This window comes from Acyrthosiphon pisum, chromosome A1 (assembly GCF_005508785.2).
Source record: "Acyrthosiphon pisum isolate AL4f chromosome A1, pea_aphid_22Mar2018_4r6ur, whole genome shotgun sequence".
Taxonomy (NCBI): Eukaryota; Metazoa; Arthropoda; class Insecta; order Hemiptera; family Aphididae; genus Acyrthosiphon; species Acyrthosiphon pisum.
The window spans coordinates 105,971,663-105,997,952 of NC_042494.1; the positions used below are offsets into that span (position 1 = coordinate 105,971,663).

The following is a 26,290-nucleotide window of genomic DNA, read 5'->3' on the forward strand; positions in this document are numbered from 1 at the left end:
CACGTTATAATAATATACTTCCAGTATATTATTATATCCCAAGTTGTCGTACATTTTGTCCTGCGAAGATATTAATAATATTTTTTCCACAGATATGTCTTGTGTATACTTTTGAAGAGCAAAAACGTTATGTTCTGAGGAAAAAAAAAGCTTTATAACTACTCGATTCTTATTCGCGTATCGAGATCGCAATATGCATATAATAGTATGAAAACTAACGATTTGTTTTGTTCTTCGCAGGTTCATGGTCGTTTTGGTGTGCCTGATTTTCAGCGTACTATCGACGATCGACGAGTATTCCGGGTTTGCGAACGAGACGCTATTTTGGATGGTACGTATATTAATTGAATATGTTGAACTTTTTAATAATATAGAACCCGATAATTATATATTTATATAAGTCGAAAAATGTATAATATCGTTTCAATTTAGGCTATTTCGCGAGATTATAAATCAAAAAATATATTTCTATATTATATGCGAGTAATTTATGGTTGGTTTAACATAGGCCATCATACGTGTTGTGAATATTATTATTAGCTTGCGTAAAACTTCACAATTTAGTAACTAACGCACACACGAAAACATTATACAACATAACTAATTTACAACATTTGCCATTAGTGTCCTAAAGAAATTCGTAGTAAAAAAAAAAATAAACAGCGAACACAAAAACTAATTCTCAAACCATATAATATATTATATACAATATACATAGATTATTTGTGGTTAGATAAGAAGTATGACGTATATTGCATGAAGAAATTGAATCCTTTTAGGACTGTGAGAAAAAAATTTAAAACACCACCGACAATTACATAATTTCATTGCCCTCTAAAGTATTTTAGTTGAAAATCCGTCGGCATTCGTTAGGTTAGCACTGCAGTCATTCGTAGGCTTATAAAAAAAATTTTTAAATATTATGATTTATGAAAACATGAAAATTATTTAATTTTTTTTTACATTGATTTTTTCTTTGGTAATCATTAAAGAATTTTTACAAAAACGATACATATGGATAATTTTTTTTCTCATTGTAGTTTTATAAATTGTCCAAAACAGTTGGACTATATGTATAGCAAATTTTCATTTGGAGTGTGACAATCTGCACAATATGTTGTGTATTTTCATATTTAATAATTTTTTTTTGTTTTAATTATAAATAGTTACATATATAGTATGATGTATACAGTATTCTCTCAATTGTTTTCAACTGGCACTTTTTATTTTTTACGTCGTAATTAAAAATTTTGCACTTGAGTATTCATTCATGTTTCAAAAAATTATATATTATAAATAGACACACACACGCGCGCATTGTTCTTTAAATCGAAATTAACAGTATAATATATAGGTAATATAATATATATTATGTATGAAACGGTCTGAAAGAATATGTAAATTACGTCTGATAATGTAAACTTTCCCATCCAATATTATGTATTATTTACATACGTGTGATCTATCGAACGGAGCTGATTTGCAATTTTATTTAGTTTTTTCTTATTTTCCAAAAGGAAAATTTTCCTACACATTTTTCTAATAATTTTATATCATGCATTTTAACATACCGTATGTATGTGTGTGTGTGTGTGTGGGTGTGTGTGTATTGAGTATCATTGATTCTCAGTAGTATATAAAATCTGCCGACTGTACGAAAATAACTGCACAAGTCGCGGACGACATGTCTCGAGGGTTATATAAAAGAGGCGAAAAGTCCTAATACCTTCCTTAGTCCTTACCTAAGTAATAATAAAGGTACCCGTCTACGAGGGAGTCATTTAGAGATGAAATTAAATTACAGACATTTTTTCATCGTTTTATTTTCATATCGGAAGTCTTCTGATAATTATTTATATCAGTATAAATTGAGTACCTATACATTTTCGGTATAAACATTTTATAAACAATAACGTTTAAAATATAAAATAAAACTAAAGGAAGAAAATAAGACAATACAACATATTTGATATTAAAACATATAAATTATAATAATTATTTATTGTATTACTTTATAATATTAATTTTTTTTTAAATAATCAATACGGTCTATCGGTCTCATCATAGTCTGGAAAAAATATTATATAATATTATCTTATTTTATCATCATTGACAAGTTTAGTTTTCTTCGAATATTTTACTTTAAATTTCATTTTTATTAAATATCCTCTAATACTGGATATCGGTGTCTGTCAAAATGACTAGCATGATACGTTTGAATACATTTTTATTAAAAAAATCCAAGCACATATGTGACATTTATTGAAAACAACATACTTTTCCGACGTAGCCGAATTTTAATATTCTGATTTTAAGATTTGTATCCGACTACGCAGTTCATCCGATTGAAGTGTTTAAAATATTCATTTCAACTTTTTTTTTTTGTATTGTTAAAGTCTTTGATTTTAAGTTTTTTTCACATTTTATTCGTTTGTACCTTCAACATTGTATAATGTTTAATGATACTCCACAAATGAGAACAAGTTTCAAAATTATTAAATGATCTAAAATGTCGTACTAGGGAAAAGTAAAAATATAATTTTTAATAGCCCCTTAATAGAGATTAAAGTTATAACTTCAAATTAAAAAAAAACCGAACTCAATTTCGTTACTTTAGGTTTACAGGCTACAGGCTACAGACATAGCAAATTATCTATACGTAAAAATATTTGTCAATTATTGAAGTATTGGTAAATTCTGCGTATAAGCTATTGTTTATCTATCTATTATAATATAATATTAACTGCATTATCATGTCATTAGAAACTTTGTTATAACTAATGTAAGAAAAACTAATTAGAAAACTTCTATATTAAATTTTCTAGCTTATTGGCCGAAGAACAAACAATTTTATCAACGTACATCGAGCACAATAACGTGCAATATTATCTTTATTGATAAACATAATATAATATATTATATTATATTTATATACGTATAACTCAAATTTACAATAAATTCAAATTAATAAATCTGATATTTGTTTTATTTAATATTATAATATTTGAAACCATTTTATAATTTGTTAGCCAAATATTTAGGAAAGCAATCGATTTGAGTTTTCTATTGAAATAAATTTTTAGTGCCAAATAAAAATGTACATTCGGCGTACTGATTTTCTGACAAATTTCATTTGAAACTTACTAATATGCCATGTAACTTAGTATTTATATTTTCAAAAATATTCATAGAGAGATAAAAAATATTTGAAATATTATTCAAAACATAATATACATCACATTTTGTTCTATTTATATTTCGTGATATACATTTCTTAACCATAGAATACATTTTAGTAAATTAATATAGTCAAACATAACTAAAAATTACGAGAATCTATAAACATTTTTTCATTATTATTTCCATATATTTTATTACATTTAAATAATTTATAAACCTATAATTGACTAATACACCAGAATTATATTATTGTATAATGCATTCGTTTTGGCCATAATATTTTCTCAATAATTGATTTTTAATATATTATTCAATGCATATTATAAGAATTCTTTTCAACAAAAAAATAGTGTTTGCTTGACAGACTACTATATTTAGGTTATAATATCTGAATTCTAAGCTCCCGCTGCTGTACAAGTCATGAATGATGTGTAATGTCAATATTGTGTATAAATGTCAATTACGTGATATTCATTTGCCTAAGCGCACCATTTTAATCCAAGTATATTATTATTTATTAAGGTTCCATATAAGTTGATTTTAGCAAAATTAATTTTATGAAAAGTCGAATGTCAACTAAAATTTTGAATCGGTGATCCATCAATTTTAAATATTTATAATAACGCCAAGAATAGTAAATCAATACATATAACGTCATGCTCTACTATTGGTTACTTCTAATTTTATTTTATTTTATTTTATTTTATCGATAACATTTATGTAAACCAAACTAATTTTTTATAATCCACTTGAAATTATCGTTATTTTTGTTACAATAAATATTTATAATGGTACAAACGAATAACATTTTAATCAATTTGAATCACGTGCTAATATACCTATATACGTACTGTACTTATATCATATATATTTAGTACTTAGTCATAAAATAATTAATTTTTTTTTAATAATACTTGAATAACTAGAATTTAAACATGTGTATTTGACGGATCTCCCTGAGAAAAAAATGGACAACATTGTATGTCATAAAGGTAAAAAAAATATGAAAGGTTATGTCGTTTCGACATGACAGCCACAGGAAAGGGCGTTTCTGAAGACTTTATGATTGCTTTTTTTTTAGACGCAATTAAGTTTACCAGTGAGTTCGTTTTTTAACGTTGGCTTGTAAAAACTTAGATTCCGTTGTATGTAATGTCGTAGACTTTTAAAAGCTCTTTTCACTGTCCCACGTTCAAAGTGATTTAGCAAAACAGCTGTGGCAGGCTTGGGGCGTTGGTAACGTTTTAAGTTACTATTATGCAATTAGCATGTCATCGTTTAATCGTTTAGTTTATAAAATAAAATTCGACTGTCTATTATACTAGCTAATGATAATATTATAGGATCCAACAATCTACAGGTCGTAACTGAAATAATACGATAACATAATATAATGTAGGGCCAACTGATGAATTGATGCCTTAATTTAAAACTCTCACTCCAAATCTAAAATAAAATATTTTTTGAGGTTAAAGAAGCAATTCATTAAAACGAATTCTGTGTATTTGGTTATAGTCATATAGGTGCAATCTTTAGCAGTGTAGATAAGTAACCTCATATATTATAAGGAATTATATTATATTATTAGTTGCAAACATAATATTTGCTTAAATTATGTGATATTATGGGAATATAAATAATATAATGTAGGTATTAGCCATTAGGTATATTATATTGTAAGTACTGTAATTGAGATAAATTATAGAACAACTATGTTGCATTCTGATAAGTTGAACATAATTAACAATTAATATTTTTTAAACGCTATGACAAGTATTGAAAATAATAATAAATAAAATTATTATAACATGGTTTATACTTTATATAGTTTATTGTATGTAAGACATAGCACGTAGGCAATAACTAAAATACTACGTTTCAAGATTTTTCCATTCGTATGAAATGTCTATTAAGGCATTAAGATACATTACAGTGCAAAATTACTTTTCTCTGGAGATATACGTATATAATATATACCATTATAAAGAAAATACATTGTGTTATTCCCAGTTCTTATATTTAAGTGATTTATTTGTGTTATTGCTGTGCACTTTTAAGAGCTTTTACACGCCACTTAGAACCGTTTGTTCACACCATGCATTCGAATCACTCAAGAATAATTATTGGGCATGATTTTTTATAAAAAAAATACAATTTTTTGCTTTCATTCAGTTTGACTCATACGCATGTTGCTGAAATATTTGATTCCAAATCGATTTCCAGTAAAATATTATGAATATTTTCATAGCGTAATATGATAGATGTAGTCAGTGGACTCGTATACAGTTTTTTCACGAATACATTTTATATTTTTAAAATAATTATAATTGAACAGTTTTATACATTATTAGAGCAAGCATCTATACATGATGTGATAAATCTGTAATTAAAAATATATGTAAATTCTATTGTTATAATTCTTATACATTCTTAGAATTATTTGCATTTTTATTTAATATGTCAAATATTCAAACAAATTAAAATATAAATGTAATTGGTAACGAAAGCTATTTAGATAAATGTACAATCGCACTCTTTAAAAGTTTATTACAATTTATTCAAAATCCCATAACAACTGTTAATAAATATAAACGGATTCGGACAGAAAAAAGAACCATTCATCAACAGTACCTCAGGATTTTTTTTTTTTTTACTTAATAAATCTCTGGCAATTTCATTTAAGACAACGAAGGATATTATTTTCAGGAATTGGTAGATTAGCTTAGATTGAAATTTTTAAACGTGGCTTTTGTGACTTTGTCGTTTACAGTAGATAAATATAATTGTATTATAGAGATGATTGTGAAACGTTGGTTCTTCACTAGATTTACTCAATTTAGGATGATCAAACATTTTAAGACATTATGAAGAAGGTGAAGGTGAATTGTCGACAGTCTTTCAATTTAGTTTGGTACGGACGATATTTTTTTAAATGTCACACCTATAAAATACTTTGGAGATGGGTTCGAGTATATAGAAATGTAAAGTTCTTTTTCAGTCAAAGAGATGAAATTACGTTGCAATTGAGCATGAAGTTCAGTTGAATGCGTTTATTCTGATTCGTTGTAAATTGTAATCTTCCAGTCTTAATCCACGCGGCCGTTTGGTTTAAGTGCGACTGAATTTATTCATCAGATCTACCAGCAACACTGTCATAACGGATTTAAGCCCAAATCGACGCGTTTTAATAACTAATAAGCGTTGCAGACATGGATATATTATATAACTAATTAAGAGTTAAGAAATATTTCGTAGAAACAAAGGGATATAACTATACTCTATACGTATACATTAGTTATATATCAGTGTGTAGAAACGTTGACGATTAAAAATTATAGCAGCAGTCTGATAGGAAAGGTTAGAAACTACTAATTGGAAACGGTCCGAATGATGATACAGGAGAAATACCCAACTGAGCCCACGAAATTAATTAAATGTTATTGATGTATTCAAACATTTTAAATATCGAGCCAATTAGGATCGTCCCATTTTTAAATGGAAATACGCATATATAAGTACATAACGTATACATGGTGATTCACTAAGGGCCAGTTATACCGTCTACGGTTAAATTTCGATTACGCTTAATCAGCTGATAATAGATATTTAAACAAGCAAATTCGGTCAATTAAACTCCGGTACAACTGGCACTAAGCATGCTCACTCTATTAAACTCTATTTCAATAATGCAGTTAATCAAAATAGAAATTTGGATCAATTTGGAAATTTTAAATATACTTAAAAGACCACTTTATTTTTAAATACTTAAGATGTTCTGTACTATCTACTTAAAAATTGACTTGTGGACTTATGTTTTTAAAATGAGAATACCCGCCGGCAGCCAATGAGTAATTTTACTCTGTAAAATTATTACGTTTCAAAATCAAAATTCAAACGAGTAGTTTTTGAGTAATTTAATGTTGTGTTCTATGTTTCTTGACAATAAGTTTGAAAGGTATGGGGCTATGGTGATTTAAACATTTTAGTATTATTAATCTATGAACATTTATTATTTTGAAAAATGGTCCAAATATAGGAAATAGGTACTAGATCCAATATTACATCCATGTTATATTTTTGTAAAACCATTTTTAAAGACTATTTACCTATCATTAGGTAGTATGAACATATTATATAAATAACTAAGAAACTATGTACTCGTTTCGATTTTCATCAATATTTTCAAAAAAAATATTCATTAAATAATGTACCTACAGTAAAAAAGGGGGTTCTATTTGAAAAACAGGAGATTGTATCACTACAGGAAACTCTTTAAGTAGGTAGTACAAAAATCTCATGAATTTCAAAATTTGGTTTTTAAATACCTATGTTTGAAGATTTTGAAAATCAGAACTTGAATAAAATCATTATTCAAAGGAACAAATAACTAATAGTAATCACTCTGCAGTATATTATATATATATCCACAGATTAAGTGAATCGCCTGTTCAGGTTCAGTGTTCGACACTATATAGGTACACGATAATATTATATGCACAGACTTTCAAACAGAGAACTTAGGAGCAAAAAAAAGGCACGTGAGAAATTGTTACATCTGTCAGAAGGGTTTTCGGGCAGTTTGTGCATATCTACCTATCTGTACTGGTTGATTCTCCAAGCGTGCTCATTCCCATGTTGTCATTTTATTATGTATATTTTATTCGAATTTTGATGTTTGAAATTCACATAAACTATGTAAGTTATAATAATTGCACTAAATACTACATCCATTGTATGTTTTATATACAACCATTATAGTTCATATATGTATATTGTATAATTCTAAGCGTATATTAATTGTGGACTACTGACCTACACATTACAGTACAGTCAAATAACTCGGAAATCATACTCATTTGGATTTCGATTTAAGTATCTACATCAAAATGTTCAAAACGAACGATCTATTATTTATGCGTTTTTAAAAAATTCCAAAAATCAGAATCTGAATAAATGCTCCATTAAAGGACAAAATAGAATGTGAACATGGTCGTTGAATAGCCCGGTTTATATATATAAATGTATAAGAACGCGGTATGCGTGTGGTAGACTCGATGGATGCGCTGGTAAGTGGTAAAAGCAGGATCGCTTTAGCTTTCATATGCGGAAACCATGCATGAACAACCCGTGCATTTACACACGCACACAAAACCACATTGCAAATTATGCGAACCATACACTAGCGAAGGCGAGTTTTTCAGTTTTGATTTATGAACGTGAATATTTCCTCACATTTTTCATGTGTTTTTTTATTTTTTCTTCTTTTTAAAGTGAGTATAAAAGTCTTGGGAGAGATAATGTACGACCGACGGATACCTAGAACCTACGCGGTTGCTCTACCGCCATCTTCAGGTAATGTTATGAATAATGATAATCTGTCTATATACGTCTCTCTCTCTCTTTCTAACGCTCGTCTATTATACATAAGCAAACGTTTGCAACGCTCTGCCGTCTCATGTGGATGGGGTGCACTGTGCATATTATGAAATATAATCAATACTAAGATTGATTCAAAAAATATATTTACATTGAACGAAATCGATCCGATTGCACAGTCCAATAACGGGAAAATTGCGTTGGTTATAAACTGTAATTATACCAAAGCAATACGCATTGTCGTTTGGTTTCGTAGAATACGTATGAGGGTCACGTTTGCATAATATTATATGCACAAGGCTGATAGGAACATAAATTTGTAAAGTATTATACAAAAAAATTTATTGTAAAATATATGTACTTTTTAAATTTCAAACACGTGCAATATACATCTAAATTCAGCTTTGAGTAAAAAATGCACATATTCATATTGAACAACGTGGACGTGTAACAATTTGTGAAAATACAAAATATATGTCTCACGCACATTAACCTCAATGCTGCACATTCTATAGCATAGGCCAATAATATATTATATGATGCGTTTATCAACCATGATGAATTTAATTTATAGGTCATGTGTCATGTGTTTATAATTGTCTAAAGTTTAAAAAAAATAGATCGTTTGAACGTTTTTTTGGAACCTCATTTGTGCGACATTAATATTATATGAGTGATGTACGCATATAATGATGAATGCATATAAATGCATAATAAATGCATTATCAATGTAGGTACAAGACCTATCTGATTTAATGTGCTAGCAGTAGTAGTACTAAATAGTCAATACTTACCGTGTAAATGTTATCGTTAAATATTCTAACTCCATGAACTAGCCATCTAATGTCATATCGATATCTATATATTCTATTGTATATGTTATTACCACACATCATACATAGTTATCATAACAGCATTATTCATTTTAGCGTATATTCGATTTAAATATGTTAATATAATTGATAAATATCAATACATAAATGATATTATTTACATGGTTCATATTCCAAACAAATTATTTCGAGGTTGGTACAAATTTCGCCTATCACTTTATAAGCTTTGGTAAAATTGTATGCAAATTACGAGCCAATTTTTTAACTACCTATCTTAGATTTTGTAATTTACACGATATTATCGATATTTTGGTTTACCTAGCAAAAAATTCTCCAACTGTCGGCGCCAATATTGTAGCTCAAAAAATTTCACAATCTGAATGCCCCGAAATTAAAACGAAAACTCTGAAATTATCTAAAAATATACGATCAACACATAGTTATTTAAAAAAAAGGGATAAAAATAATTTAACAATCTCAATTTTTAAGGCTACCTATTTTTTTTTTAAATATTGTTTGTGTACCACACTCCTACTATATAAAAAAATTATTCAATTTTTTATTATTATCTTCAAAATAAAATAACCGATAAGGCTTTTAAAAAACTTTACAAACTATACATAATAATATATGGTATTATTATTTATATTCTATAATATTTAAACGTGAATACGTAATATTTAAAAATCAAAAAAAAAATTAGATTTAAAAAAAAATCAATATTCTTAAAACTCGTATAATGCTCAATATTTCTCACAAATATTACAACGTTAGAACTACGTATTTAGTACGCAATCGTTTCATATTTAACTATTTAAGTGATTCCTTTGTAAAACATCAGATATACACAACAGCTAGTGTTTCAAAAAAGTAAATGGTCGCAACGCCGCAACGGGTTCTACCTATTTAATCGTATTTGTTTCTATGTATCGAATGTATTTTTTAACCCAGGAAAATAATTGTATTAATACAAATATCAACCAACATATAATTACGCTAACGGGCAACAAATGGACATTTTAAATGTAAAAGTAATAATTGATTTGGTACACAATTCGAATGTAAAATAAGATAACATAAAAATTGTAAGTTATATATATATTTCATATGCTTAAATATCTTTCTAAAAAAAAAAAAATAATAATAATAATAATAAATAAGGTTCTACTGCATAATCTAAAGACTGAAATACACTTGGTCTAAAAATTATTTTGTGTAGTATATTTAGCTCAATAATGTACACACAAATTGTTATTCGTGTATAATATTATAAAAGGTAAACCAAACCTCCGTATTTTACTTGTAGAAATATTCATGTTTGATGGTATTAAATTTGTATGCAAATTCTTTTGTTCCCACAAATAATTTTTTTTCGAATTCTACGAAACAAAATCATATTACAAACATTTATTACACAAAAGTTCGCTTGAAATAATGATAAAATATATTCACACAAAATTAAATTTATATATACCTAAGACAAAACATTTTGTTACTAAGTATTTCTTAAAAACTTTGTCAAAACATTTCAGTTGGAAAAATAATAATTTTGGTTCTTATACTACCAAGTTATAACATTTGAGTAGTAATATTAACAATATACATCTGTAGTCAATCAAATACCTAATACATTTTCGTATACCTTTTGAGAATTGCGACGAAAAAATTTAATGAAATTTAATTCTTAAGATCATAAATTGTTAAATATGAAACGTCTATGTAATACTCTTAATAAGGGGTGATAAGGGAAGGTTTAAAAATACTTCCACATCCTTCCAAATTGGTATGCTTTGCATAAAATATTTCGCTGAACACGGTTGAAAGGTCCACATGATATATCATGATTCATGAACACATATTATACTTAAATAGTGGTAAATCATAATAAACGGGAATTGTACGTGTCGTTTAATGATCACTTATTATGACTTTATAGTCGGGCGGCCGACTGACCGACCGACCGATCGTAATATCTATTATAACATATTTTCGTATTATAAGTATCTATAGTCTATACAAAAATAACGATAAATTAAAACGCCACACGACCACATTTCACTCGGTTATCATATTAAGAAGTAGTAGGTAGTATATAGGTACCATAATATTATTACAAGGTAATAGGTATGTTATATAATATAATATAGGTACATTTAATACACATGATCCGCAGAGACGATACCATTTTATAGCTAATCTCAAAATGAATTTCATTACCTATACTCAGAAGTACCTATACCTATTTGTTTTAAATATTTATTAGTGTAGCACATGAAATCATTATAGGTAAGTACCTATACTTAACACTTACGTGTTTCTTTATAAACAGTTTTGTTTATCGTACTATCGTTCATTTTATTACATTTTCTTGCACCTCAATTTGAATTTTATGCGTTTATAGTTTTTTTTCAATTTTTTAACACCTTTGTACATTATTATACGGAAGCGTAGAAGTGCTAACTGATTATCACGAGGTAAAAAATCAAATCTCGGTCACACAACACAACTACCAAGTCGATTGATTGACAACATTTTCTTGTTAGCGCTAGGTCATTTATCGTTCAAAAAACAATACATATTGTTTAAACAATATAATTTTCTCATTGACGCTATACTCTGTCCCAGGAGAGATCATGCCGCGGCTCGACCAAAATCAGGTTTTCTGCGCGTCCCCAGGAAACACCCTGCCATAGGGGAACCGGCATGTTCCCTCGTGGGACAGGGTATAGATAATTTCTAGTTTTTGTAGGACCTTTGAAATGAATCCCCGTATACTGGAGACATATACCTGGCACCAAATACAAACCTGTGCTTACTTATGCATATAATATAAATTATATATCAATCTATTTATATATAATTTAATATAATTAAAACTTCTGTTGTTATACACTCGTTTTCTTAATTTTTTTTAAACTCCTAACCCATTGGATCAATAAGATTTAGGATTTCACTAGCTGTTGATTGAGTACCCAACAACTAATCCAACACTAATACATTTTCTATGCATCCATTTGTATCCATGAAGTTGAGATGAACCATGAATTTGTATTTCAATTAACTGGTAAACGTCGTTAAGTAGAAAACTTTATTCTTCTACACAAATTTAACTTCACTTGTGCATACGTTATTTTTTTAAGAAAAAGTAAATAGAAATTATGTACGCCGATCGTAAATATCAGCAATACTTATTGATAAGCTTTGTGGACTTTTGGACAATATGTTTGACTTTACTCTAAATTGTACTCTACATAAAACGTACCCACTAAAAAAATTTTTGTTATACCTGTATAAGTACACGGAGTTTCATTTCGGGATCCATATAAATAATAACGTTTTGCTGTGAAAATGAGAAATTATCTAGATACAACAAGAAAATTATATCGTTATAACAGTGTATTTTGTCATCCAAACAATAAATTTTTGTCAATCAATCAAGAAATTATGTTATGTGAATGAGATGTAATGTTTTCCTAGTGATAATCAGTTGGCCTTTCCACGCTTCCATAAAACATTAAGAACAAATATTTCTTATGGAATAAAAATAACTGAACAAATATTTTCTCTAAGATATAAAATAAAAAGTATTGGAACATCAAACAATTTACAATTATACGCTTATAATATATACTAGTATTAATGATATATTATTACGCATTTTTAAGTTTTTAAAGCTTTCCCATTTCTTTTTTTTTTGTTTTTTATGGTAATTATTATTACTATGTATTAACTTGGTGGATAAACTAAAATGTTTTTTATGAATTAATTTTTAAGCCATTTAGGTAGAATAATCGCATTCGTAAATAATAATATTAGAGTACTTACTTACTGCATTAAGTCAATAAGTTATTATAAAATTAGTAAATATAATATCTAAGTAGAACTGTAAAAGTAGATGTATAAACAACTAACCATGTTTGGGGTAAATTCAAATAAGAGTACGTGGCCAATAAAAGTAGTTTCGAAAAAAAAAGCAGGTAAGTGGATGTCATTCTGCTGTACAGTAGATTACAAGTGGGTCATTGTATAATGGTTGTATTAAATTTGAATTCAATGATATAATATCATTGTATAAGAAAAACGATTCTGAGCGGAGACGGTTTGTCAGTCTGGATATTTTATATTGTTATTATTTATTTTATCATGTAGGTAATCAAGTTGAACTAATATTAAAATATTACAATTTTTTATTCGTTTCTATGGTGATAAACAAAGCGTTAGAAATTAAAATCCCATTTTTAGCGTTTTTTCGTAATTTTTCGGTGGTTTTTCCAGTGGCATTAAATGACTATTGAGAAAATCGAAAAATGACCTCTCTAAAGTACCATCTTGATCCAATTTTCTAAAAGATAAGGTACTATATGTTGAAATCGAAACACTCCTTCTGGAAGAAATTTTATATACAGGATATAAAAAGAAAAAGAAAAAAAATAAACACCATTGTAAAAACAATAGCTCCCTCGCTCCGCTCAGAATCTAAAATCAGGAGAAAAGATTTGAATATCATTAGATCGGACAGGACCATTTTCAGTTAGTATAATATTATATTATAATACACGGTGAATGCGACCCTTCATGTTATGTACCTAATAAATAATTATTAATAACCGCCGTTGACATACAACATCATTTTTATTTTCTTCAAAACACTCACTTGGTTTATGTAACTCTATAAAATTAAAATGATGTACGTACGATAACCATGATACAACACGTCATAACGTTCGACCTTTGACGTTAGACATCCAGCGAACAATTCAAACACCATAAATAGCAATAATGTAATATAATAATATAACACATAGAAATATTATGTGTATCATTGGTTGTAAATATACAGCGATGGTACGTCGTGGCCTTTAATGTTATTCATATGGCCTAGAAATTGGTTTACGGTTCACTGGCGTTTGAAAGAAGCCTTTCGTGTAGTACTGTAGGTACTTGCATATTTTGATGATCATAATATACTGACAATATTAGCACGATACTACTATAATACACACACAGCTCGCAAGTAATTCAGTAACGACGCACAATTCTTACAATTTTGTATACACCAACACACACATAATATGTGTATATTATATTCACACAATATGTCACTCTACACTTGTTAAATATATTGCTTGTAATATTTAAATGAAAAAATATTACATATACCATTCTGCAATAAATATTAAAATATATTGCAAATACTTTTCCGTGTTCTTTTTTTATTTAAATAATAAATAAACATTTTATTTTAATGTAGAGAAGTCAATAGACAAATCCATCATAAAAGTATAGGTACTCTGGATTTTTTTGTTGGAATATTTTTAATTAAAAAATCGTAAAATAAGATGATCAAATATATTTAAGTTTATAACATTTATGCAATATACTTTGACAAATATTTTTTTCTTATTTTTGACGAGAAAAAAAATTATACTATACATGTATATTATAGTTTATGCCTAGTAAATATAATGCCAATTAATGTAGTGAAATTAATGTAGATCTATATTGAAATACTGCAGCTGAAATAGCCGGTATATGACAGAATTACGTACAATATATTATACAAGACATAAAGTACATACTACCTATATTTATCATGTTTTCCAAAGCTGAATTACCTAGGTACCTAAATAAATTAAATGCAAAAATATTTTACTATCATAGCTGAACGATAATTATTATTTTACTGCACGAAGTCTTTAATTTTTGCGTTAAATATATTATGCATCTTTAATGTAATATTATTGAAATTTAAAAAAATAAATATATGTTATTCACAACTACTCTTGCTGCAGGTCGTAAGACGGTCGATATCTCGATGGAAGTATAATATTATTGTGTTATATTATATAATTACCTACGTGCGGAATGCTTAACCTATATTCAAAAGAAATAAACTATTTCTTCATTAGATATGGTTTTCGTAAATAACCATTTATTGAAAACGTACGTTGTTAAATTTAGGACATTTTACAATAATTATGGGTACCTTGGTAAACGGTTAGTATACTTATACTAAATTGATACATTGTATACAATTGGGTAAGACAACCACAGGTTTTAGAGTTTACATATGAATATATTATATTATTATTGTAGCGATCCAGCAGCTTTATCGTAAACTTTGGCAATAAAGACAGACCTCGGACGAGTTGCAGCAGTATAGGCAATTGGCTGATTTCGCAATAAAAAACGCATTTTTCTCGTTCGTTTTAACCACCCAGGCATCCGTAGAAATTTCCCGAGCTCCGAAATTTTAGGGTACAACCGTAATTGGCCGTAATCATTTCAATAATGAGAAAACCATTTTACCCCGAAAAAATAAATAAAAATAAATCTTAACCATTTTCCTCTGATAAAGAATTAAGAGTATAATAAATATATTTTTAAGTCGTATTATATTGACAAAAAAAAATGTAATACCTATACTCTGTTCAGGTTAAGAAACGTATTAGGTGGCGACGTATTCGGTAGTGTCCTACCGACTGCGCCATGTTTAATTGTCTATATATTATTATTTAAAAGACAATTTCTTAAAATGTAAAATACGTTTTATTGAAACTTATGATTGTCACACTTATTTGTATTGTCGAGGATAACCTCACATTCTTGTTGTGTCACTTATTATTTTATCTTATATCTAAACATCTTATCAATTGATTATATTATTATCATTACCCACACACAGTGTTTGTCAGGCCGCAGTCAGGCAACACCTGTTTGTCCTCCACTCAGTCAATTATCTGTATACCTGACGTGTAGTAATGCCACGCCACTGCGCACAAGTCGGTCGCCAACTACGTTTCTAAACTTGAACAGAGTAGGTATAGTTAAACAAAATCGCCAACATGATAATCCAGATTCTGATTTTGGCTTGTGCGCTAAAAAATATTTGTAATCTTTGAAAATTATCAATATAAATTTAATTCTAAAAATTTAATTTTATTCTATAAATATAAATGTTTAAAAATTTTAAAAATTAAAATAAAATTACAAAAAAAAGGCAATTTTTCCACGATAGCTACTAAAAATAAAATAATATATCGACCATCTGTGTGTCTGTTTCACACAATTCTGTGTGTAATCATAAGAACCATCATGATATTCGATAATAACTGATACACAATATGATCAGTATGTATCTTCATTAAGCTTAATTAAAGTTACGACATTACTCTTCCTTTATAATACGGTACAAAATACTTCAACAGCAACAATGATACATGCAGGCTAAAATATATAAATATTTGGAAGAAAATGGACATGATTTTAGTCCTAGAAAGTGTTTCGAGGAAGAAGGGAACAAATCTTTTTTGTGGATAAAAATGACCCCATCCCTATATAGTTATTATACTGTACTAAACTATATTATTATGGCTATCTAATATTGAGAATTAAAAATAAATATTTTAAATGACAGCGATGATTCATCAAAAAAAGCGTTTTTGTTTTAATACTTCATAGATGTAAAATATATAAGAATACCTAATAAAATTATAACGAGTTTATCTGATGCCACCTAGTTCCTACATGCAATATTTAAAATAAATTATTTAAACTACATTGTTGTACCTTACATGTACAAAAGCCAAAAAGTAAAAACTCATTCTATAGTAAAATAGTAAAATATATTGTTATGATTTTATCATTAATTAGGTGTAGGTAAGTATTTAATATTATACATTGTTTCAATAAAAATTTATCTCATGTATCAGTTTTAACTTTTATAATATATTAAAAATTGACAACACTTTACAACGCAAAATACAAATTTCCTAACCACTGAACAGTGATTGGACCCTGCCAACGGCACTGTCCAATGATTATGTTTAAAAGACGAGAACCACATAATACATTTTATTTATAATTTAAATTAATAATGAATTAGTTAAGTATTAGATTATGGTTGGAGATATAATTAGCCCTTAAATTATCTTCCATGTACATTGGTAATTGGCCCAATAAAGTTCAAGTCGTTATTTATTATGTACCCGAACATTACCTTAATTACAAAAAAAATCTCATACAAATATTACTTTTGTAAAACTATTGCAAATACTGAAACAGTATAGAGTGGTCGAATTATCGCGAATTTCGCCTAAATAAATAAATTAATAATAATTGTCAATTTTCGTTGTCTTACGCAGGAAATTTGCCTGGTCGTGTTTTTCGGCGTCGAGTATATGATACGATTATGGTCAGCCGGTTGCAGGTCCAAGTACATGGGCACTTTCGGCAGGTTCCGTTTCGTCCGGAAACCCATATGCATCATCGGTAAGTGAAAATTTTATGATATACGCAATGCGTAAATATATAGATACCCGGTACCTGGTGTGTATATATGTATACATATATATAGAATTATTTATCGCATAAAGCTCGAAATAACTTAATGTTGCCGATTGTTTAGTTGTGCCAATAACATTTTTACCGGTATAAATGAAATTCGGTAGCTTATTATACCGTATAATATATTGATATTATGATATAGATAGAATATATAATACATTAGTTATTTTCACTCAAATTAAACTATTTTCGTAAATTATTTTATACAGGCACAAATAAAATGATGTGTACATAACTCTGAACATATGCGTTCGCATAATTTTACAGAGCGTAATGGATTACGAATTTGCATCATCAGGAATTTGTTAAATGATTATCGCTATCGATGTATATATTATAACCACGAGCGATTGCATTCCAGTTACCTGTATAGATATTATTACGATTTAAAACATAATACACATAATGATACTAAATCATTATAATAAATATGATAAAAATAAAACGAATATCTATTTAAACGCTTTTCAAATCATTTATACACTATTTTTGACTATTGTTTTATTTATTACTATCCATTCTAATGTTCCGTTAATAAACAGGTTTCTCCAGAAATTATTCATTTAAAACTTGTATTACTTACCATATTATACCAAATTTTCCAATTGCTTTATAGTAAATATCTTTATAAATAAAAAAATTATTCTTCAAGAAGATAATTGGCCTGGCTTGATATGTTCGCGTGTGAGGGTTCATCACTCATGAGTTAACGATTTTAAATACAAATTCATTAATTTGTTATTACAATTAAATAAGTAGATATTGGTACCTACAATATATTCGTAAAACTAAAATATCAATATAAATAAATACAAATTTGTTTTCCTTACCTATTTCAATGTAATGTAATAATATTGTGTATAAAATCATGAAATATGAAGCTATATTTAACTAAAATAATCAATAATTACTAAAATCATTATCTGATTAATGTAATAATTAGTATTGCGATAATCCTATAAATTTGTTATACCTACGTCTATATTTAGTTCTTGTAAGTTGTAGGTAGCCAGAGTGTAATTTTTTTTTTAAGAATCTTGTGCACATATAGCACATTTCTATATATAAATATTTACAGTTTTAACCTTTTTTTACAAAGGTTTGGCATGTATATATTATTATATTTTTATTTAAACACACATTTTCGTGCACCTATATAATAACTTGTTTTATTTGGTTGATTAGAATCACCTGTATAATGAGTTCAATGTACTTATTATCTAAGTTAAGGAACATATATTATTTTCAAATAGTAATTTTTATATTTTTCTCAAGTTGATATGTAGATTCTATAGAACTGTAGGTATACACTATATCAAATACTTTATCCCAAGACTGGCCTTTAACAAAAAGTGCTGTATCGTCTGCATAGCAAACTAGTTTTTATGGAGTGTATTCAAATAATTTATTTGGTTTATTCTATATGTATATTAAAGAGTTCGCCGATAGAGTGATCTCTTGAGATATTCATCATATTATTAAAGTTTCTTCACTTAATTAAATGTTTATTCGAATGTGGTATTTTCGATAATTTTTCGCAATCATCTTATTGGACAATTTTTGTATTTGGTAGATTGTTTCTATTGAAGATTAGGTTGCTTATATTTGTGATTATTGAAAAATGGTCAATTAAAGAAGTATGAGCAACAAATACTTTAAAATGTTGTTAATATATTATATTTTAAAAGCACACGATCTAAACAGGATCCTCCTATTTCTTTTGATATAATTATACAGTTAATGAGATTAATAGAACAATATTCGTTTATTAAATTATGATAGTTATTACAATTTACAGTCTAAATTGTTGTTGATTAGTAGCTAAGAGATTACAGAATAAAAGAATTGTTAAATATAGGCCTATTATACCAAGGATAAAGATCGATATAAAATAATAGTAAACGGTTTTAGGTTACCTGTTTTTAACCAGTAATCGGTTTTAAGGCGTTGAATAAAGTTTTTTCAGCTCTAGTATCCGGTTACTTGGAGTTAAGAGAGTTTCATCGGTATAGTTATCTTATTTTTGACAATTTCATCAAAATTTCTGTTCATATAAATATTTGCGTCACTGTTACCTTTCGTTTGCGGTATAGTTTTGATTAGATTACTTTCTCAGTTTCTCCTCTGTTTCGTTTAAATTTTTTTGTACAATATTCACAATCAAATCTCGGGTTCGGGTTCATGTTAGAGCATTTCATATGTAATTCATCATTCATGTTTGATACTTATACCCTATCATTATATTACATTGAATACTGCCATACTGGCATCATGTCGTGAATCTCGGAATCTGACACCTTGCATTTCTACACGATGTCATACTTTGAAAAATAAATAACAAACACGACTTAACACAGTGAATAAACGTAACTGGTCGCATCCTAAATGTGTACACCAAATATTATTATTTATTTGAATGTAATTTATCTTGCTTTTAGGAGGAGAAAACATAATTACTATAACTTATTTTATGAGTACAACATTAACAGAATTGAAGAAATTCCTAATAGGCTGCAGTATACAAGACTTATCAAGAGAAATTAAAATTGAAGTATTATAAAATGGAATGTAGGTGTTAACTACTGGTTTTAATATACTTTTGATAAATCGAAAATTACCACAATCATATCGTAATACAAATTATATTTAATTTAATTCTGTAATAATTTGAATTATTTTAAACTCAAATTATTATAATAGATATATTATAATGTTTAACCCATTACAAATCTTTACTTTTGCGAACTAATAATTCACCAATATTTAAATTTCTTTAATTGAATTAGTACACAATTTCCTATATATAGAACCCTTTAAAACTTACTTTGGTGAACTCGTAATTCTGTAATACAATTAATATAACTTTTTGAAGAAAGGAATTTAGTACATCGATCGTATTTTTTTGTTTGTTCTTCTAAAATATATTTTCCAATACATCTACATACATGATGTAATTTTAAATTCATTAAACCAAATATAAAAAGTGGGAATGTCGATGTCGATAAGTAAGTATTGCGTTCTAACAGAGAATACAAATTTATTTTCAAAATTGACTGACAAAAATGGCACACATTTAGCCAAAAACAAAAATTGTTTGTGTGGTACAATTATGCGGTCGAGTCGTTCACGCTAATAATTAATAATTATTTACCACGCACAGTTTTGCACGATATGATGCAGCACGCACGCACTTAAGGATATTGCCTGTATCGAACTAAAAACAATCGGTATCCAACGTCTTCCAATATTGTTTTCTTGAAACGATTCTACAAAATTGCCTATAGTCCCTCAACAACTGTTACTGTTGCGCACCTTTAACAAATTCAATTATTATCATATTGTATTGTAAATTAATTGTATTGTTATGACTTATGAAACCACTATAACAATATACGTACAATCATAAATATTTAATTCCCTCCCCCCTAAAAGCTATCGCCTTAAATAATATCGATTTTATGAAATCAATTTTCACCGAACGATTTAAATATATTTAGTTTAATAATTAATTTTATAATGACCTTAAATTTAAAAACATATCTTGTTCGATATTTTTCATTCACGAGTCACGATAGTCACGAGCCTATTATAATATTATAATATTATGGTGTACGTATAAATTCGTAAATAGTAAATTCGATATACTTAACACTACCTACTTAATATAGATACCTAGTTATAATAAAACCAATATACCCGTCTAAATCTCTACAAGGATTCATATTATGATAATATGTCACACAATGTGTTCAAATAATTAATACATACCTAGTTATGGTCTAGCTATAGCTGGTATACAATACGATGGGTTCATGATGTTCGTATAATGTATGTGTATTGTGTGAAGTGTATGTGTGTTACGAGGGACAGAAATAAAAACGAGTTTAGGATCGAAATAAAATATTCTGACAGCGCACATGTTCATAATATAATAAAAATATAACATTATCATCCATTATTGTGTACATCGAATAGGCGTTAGTTTAAATGTTATCAACGCTGACAGTCAATGCGTATATAACTGCAACTGCGGCGGCGGTCTGCAGCTTTATAATGGCATTACTATGTAATCATTTCGAACACGGAACAGTTTGAAATTTGTAAAAAAATTAATGCACTGACCGCTTGTAATTAAGTTTCACGGAATTTACCTAAAACAGCATATATGCGGTACGTATATGGTGGTAATTATTTAACAAATAGTTAATACACAAGTACAGCAGATTTGCATTCTGTGCACCGTACCTGTATACCGCTGCAGACTGCAGCTATGTATAGTAATAATAATATGCAATTTCCCTACAAAAAAAAAATGGCATACATGATTTTCAATTTTATATACCTTTATACATAATTTATATAAATATATCTATATCTTTAAATAGTAGATGTAGAAACGTTAACAGTAGGTAATGTATTTGTAAGTTTGTCATTTAGTTTATACTTACATTTATAATAAGCTTAAAAAAAATAATATCGAACATGTATTTGTTTTTAAAATTGAGTACTAAAAAATTGTGTATCAATTTATTAAATCTTAAATAGTTTTTAGAAAACAAACACTACGCAATTGAATGATCAAAAATTAAATTAAATTTCTTAATATTAATTTTCGTGTGTTCGATCTTTATCCGAATATATCTTATATTGAGCTTTATCAATTATTAACAAATTACGTTTTATTCCACAGATCTAATCGTTGTCGTAGCGTCAATCGTGGTCTTATCGATCGGTTCCAACGGACAGGTGTTTGCCACATCGGCGATAAGAGGCATTAGGTTTCTACAAATATTGAGAATGCTTCACGTGGACCGTCAGGGTGGTACATGGCGGCTTCTCGGCTCAGTTGTATTTATTCATAGACAAGTGAGTTTCGGGGCCATATTTTGAATAAAACAACGTTTGCAAAACGATCGAAAGTCAAAATAACCCTATACCTATAACTACCTATACCTATATTAATATTATTAATTATTATTATTGTTGTTGTTGTTGTGGTTGTGTTACTTGCGGAAACGTCAGATCAGACTGCAGACACGGTATAAAACTCGTGAAATAATATTAATAATATTCGAGAGAATCGAATAATAATAATATATTCGCCGTGTCCGTGAAGGATTTCTAAGCAGATCGAGACCGCGGCGTTCTATTGCAAATTATAATGTTATAGCTAGGAACCGAAAGTTTTTAATTAAAAAACTTTAATTAAAGGCAAACAAAAGCGAAATGTTTTCTGATGTGAACCACGCGAGCTGCATTATGTGAATCGGTTGCGGCTGTACATGTACACAGGACTTAGGTGTATTATATTGTCGTGAGTATAATGTACATGGAGAAGATGGAAAACTGTGTGAAAAATTGACAACTAAATAATATTATATCATAATATAGGCCGGTAGCAATATAATATACGGACGGTGGTGCGGGATTCAGTCAGTCTATTGTTGACTGTTGTTGACTGCTGTTGTTATTCTTCTTATGTTAGATGTGATAGAATATAATTATTGTGTATTTATTATTAAATTATTGTGCAAACGTGTTGTAGATGACGCTTGAAAAGAAACTATCTCGAAACACAAATTTTCGGTTCATGTTTTGTTTGAGTTTTTCGCCTCTTGATCGTCACCGCTGTGACAGAATTTTCACCCTTGACTATCGAAACGTTTGCTAGTTGTGAAATTATACTAACTAAAATCGCTGTTTAATTACGGTTTTTTTTCTTATAAATATTATTCTAGGAGCTCATCACTACGTTGTACATAGGATTTTTAGGTTTAATATTTAGCAGCTACTTTGTTTACCTTGCTGAAAAAGATGCGGTCAGTAAGGACGGGAAATCCAGAAACGATTTTTCCAGCTACGCGGACGCGCTCTGGTGGGGAGTGGTAAGTTAATTTTGTTTACACATGTTTAGTTGCAATTGGTAACGTCTTTAGAATTTTTCTCTGGTATACAAGAAACATAATTTAAAAAATAGCATAATATAATAATCTTAATTTTAATAGGAAGTATTTAGAATGTATATATATTTGAAAGTGTACCCACTATACCTAATATTATATTGTTTTATGTACAAAGTTTAAATATTAAAAAAAAGTTTTCACCACTGTATGTGCCATGAAATAAACAAGGAATTAAAAAATTAAGAATTAATTTTGCTAGTTTCGATAGATTTTGTCCAATTTATGGTTATTTCTTTTTGATAAATTAGTTTATTATGAAATTATTTAAGTTTTATATATTAAACATCTTGTAATTTAATTATATTTTTGAAAAATTGATCATGTTATAAAATGGATTGATCTAGTATTCGTTTTATTTTAAAACTATAATATTATAATATGAGATTATAATCTTTTTTTGACTGTTTAATGTTTTAAAATAAAAAAAAATTAATCCAATCCTTGTTTCAAGTAAAATATTAAAATATTGATTTTTAACATCGAGTAGCTAAGTTGTTGATTTTAACGTTGCTCTAAAACATTATCATATAATTAAACAAAAAACAAATTTATTATATAAATATAATAAACAAATACATATGTCTTAGTGTCGTTTGTTGTATAATATTAATATAATATTATATAGTTAATAATTATTAAAATAAATTATATGATTTCAAAGATATATCTAGTAATTAAGCAACTTTTCGAAATCATCTTGAACTACTTAGATATTATATTATTAATATAAAATATAAAGAATCAATAATACTATGAACAGAAAATAAATACACTTTTTATTTGTTTCCATCATCTCTAGATTACCGTTACGACGATAGGTTACGGTGACGCAGTGCCTCAGACGTGGATCGGCAAGATCGTCGCCTCGTGTTTCAGCGTATTCGCGATTTCGTTCTTCGCTTTACCAGCTGTAAGTTTATGGATGATTAGTATTAGTATTTAGTATAATATATTATCTGTATGCGTTTCAGTAGCGTATCTAAAATTTTTCCAAGGGGGGGGGGGGGATTTACAATGTTTAGTAGACATTCAGTAAATACGTATTATATTCATAGTATTGGGTACAAAATTTGGTCTCCCCCCCCCCCGTAGATACGTCACTGGTGCGTGCATGTGTGTATGCACGCTTGAAAAAAATAAGACTCTGAGTAATCTACTCGATGGATTACATGCCCGTAGTTATATTATAAGTGTTTTAAATTAGAATAAATAAGAATTTATTATCCATAAAATTTGTCTGAGTTAGAGTATATACCTATATGTCCGTTATGGTTTTTTCCTCGTCAATGTGAATGGAATCATTTCTGAATAGCCTTTAGTGAAATATCTAAGATTAAATACTAATTAAATTAATGGCGTTTGACAAAACGTATAGTTAATGGAGGAAATATTATTAAAACTACTTGGCTTATGTGTATATAAGTACTTTGCTCAGCCGAAATGACCGTACCACGAAACTAATGGAATTTGCTTAATTAAAATATTATGATGGAAATAAAAGAATAACTAACTGCATTTTCTATCTCAACTCCTTTATATCACGAAAAAAAACGTGAAACGTTATTTTTTTGTGAACTTTAAGCTTTTTTACAAGGAGAGTATTTAATGAAATTAAATTGCTTAACATTTTATGTTTACGGCACGCGCATAATGTCAATTACACTATTAATAATATTGATTAAATTTATACAGTAGGTACCTGCTACCTATGTATTATACACACAGCACACATAATCTACCTAGTAGCCGTATGCTTGTATAACGTATAAAACATTTTAACATCTATATTTTTAAACTAACTCGCCATGTGATAAAATAAAACACTTTCTCTTTCCAAAATAACGAGGTTCAATTAAAAATAAATAAAAGTACCTACGCGTTACATTGATTATTAATTGTATTTATTTAAAATTTAATTTAATGATGCGATGATGATAAATCGTTTGGTAGGTATAGAACCCACCATTAATATAGTAGTCGTCGACCTTATAAAATGGGTGCATGTAAATTCAGGAGTTAGTTAGTTCCAGATGTGGAATTATATTATTATGTATGGCTGAATTCCGCCCGATAATATACGCATAATTAAGTCAAATTTTTTCGTAATTGGTGGGTACCTACTCTAAGTATAATATTTTGGCATATTGTGTTCTAACAGTCCTATAAAGCTTTAGAATGGGATGTAAAATATTTTTTAACGGTTTTGTAAAGTACTTGTAGAAAAAGTATTTGAGTAAAAGAATTCAATTACATTTTAAGTAATCAAATATGTATTTTAAATACTTTTGAAAAAAAAGTATTATTTTATATATTTTTTCGAAGTAGGTATCTGTATTTAAAATCAAATATACTACATTTCAAATACTTTAATAATTATTTTTAGTTAATATACATTTTATATTTTATTTTTAATCACGTAAAATAAAAATAAAAATTAGAATTCATATAATGATATGTATTTTTACTGTGAATCATATTCAACCAAAAATCAAATACTTCCACAGAGAAAACATTTTGATATTTTAAAGTCCCACCAAATGATGCGGTGTAGAAATAATATGCTATATAAAATTAACGTAAAACATGAAAATC

The 26,290-nt window shown here is 27.9% G+C and overlaps 1 protein-coding gene across 7 annotated transcripts in view; it reads left to right on the forward strand.

Moving 5' to 3' along the window:
• LOC100161209 (potassium voltage-gated channel subfamily KQT member 1) overlaps window positions 1–26,290 on the forward strand; it is a 263,780-nt gene that overhangs the window by 224,763 nt on the left and 12,727 nt on the right. For all 7 annotated transcript variants that reach the window (XM_029487960.1, XM_016803745.2, XM_029487961.1 and 4 more), the window contains 5 exons: window positions 241–331; window positions 17,534–17,660; window positions 22,426–22,601; window positions 23,474–23,620; window positions 24,498–24,608. In XM_029487960.1, coding sequence (XP_029343820.1) covers window positions 241–331; window positions 17,534–17,660; window positions 22,426–22,601; window positions 23,474–23,620; window positions 24,498–24,608 — 652 coding nt within the window. The remainder of the gene's footprint in view (window positions 1–240; window positions 332–17,533; window positions 17,661–22,425; window positions 22,602–23,473; window positions 23,621–24,497; window positions 24,609–26,290) is intronic.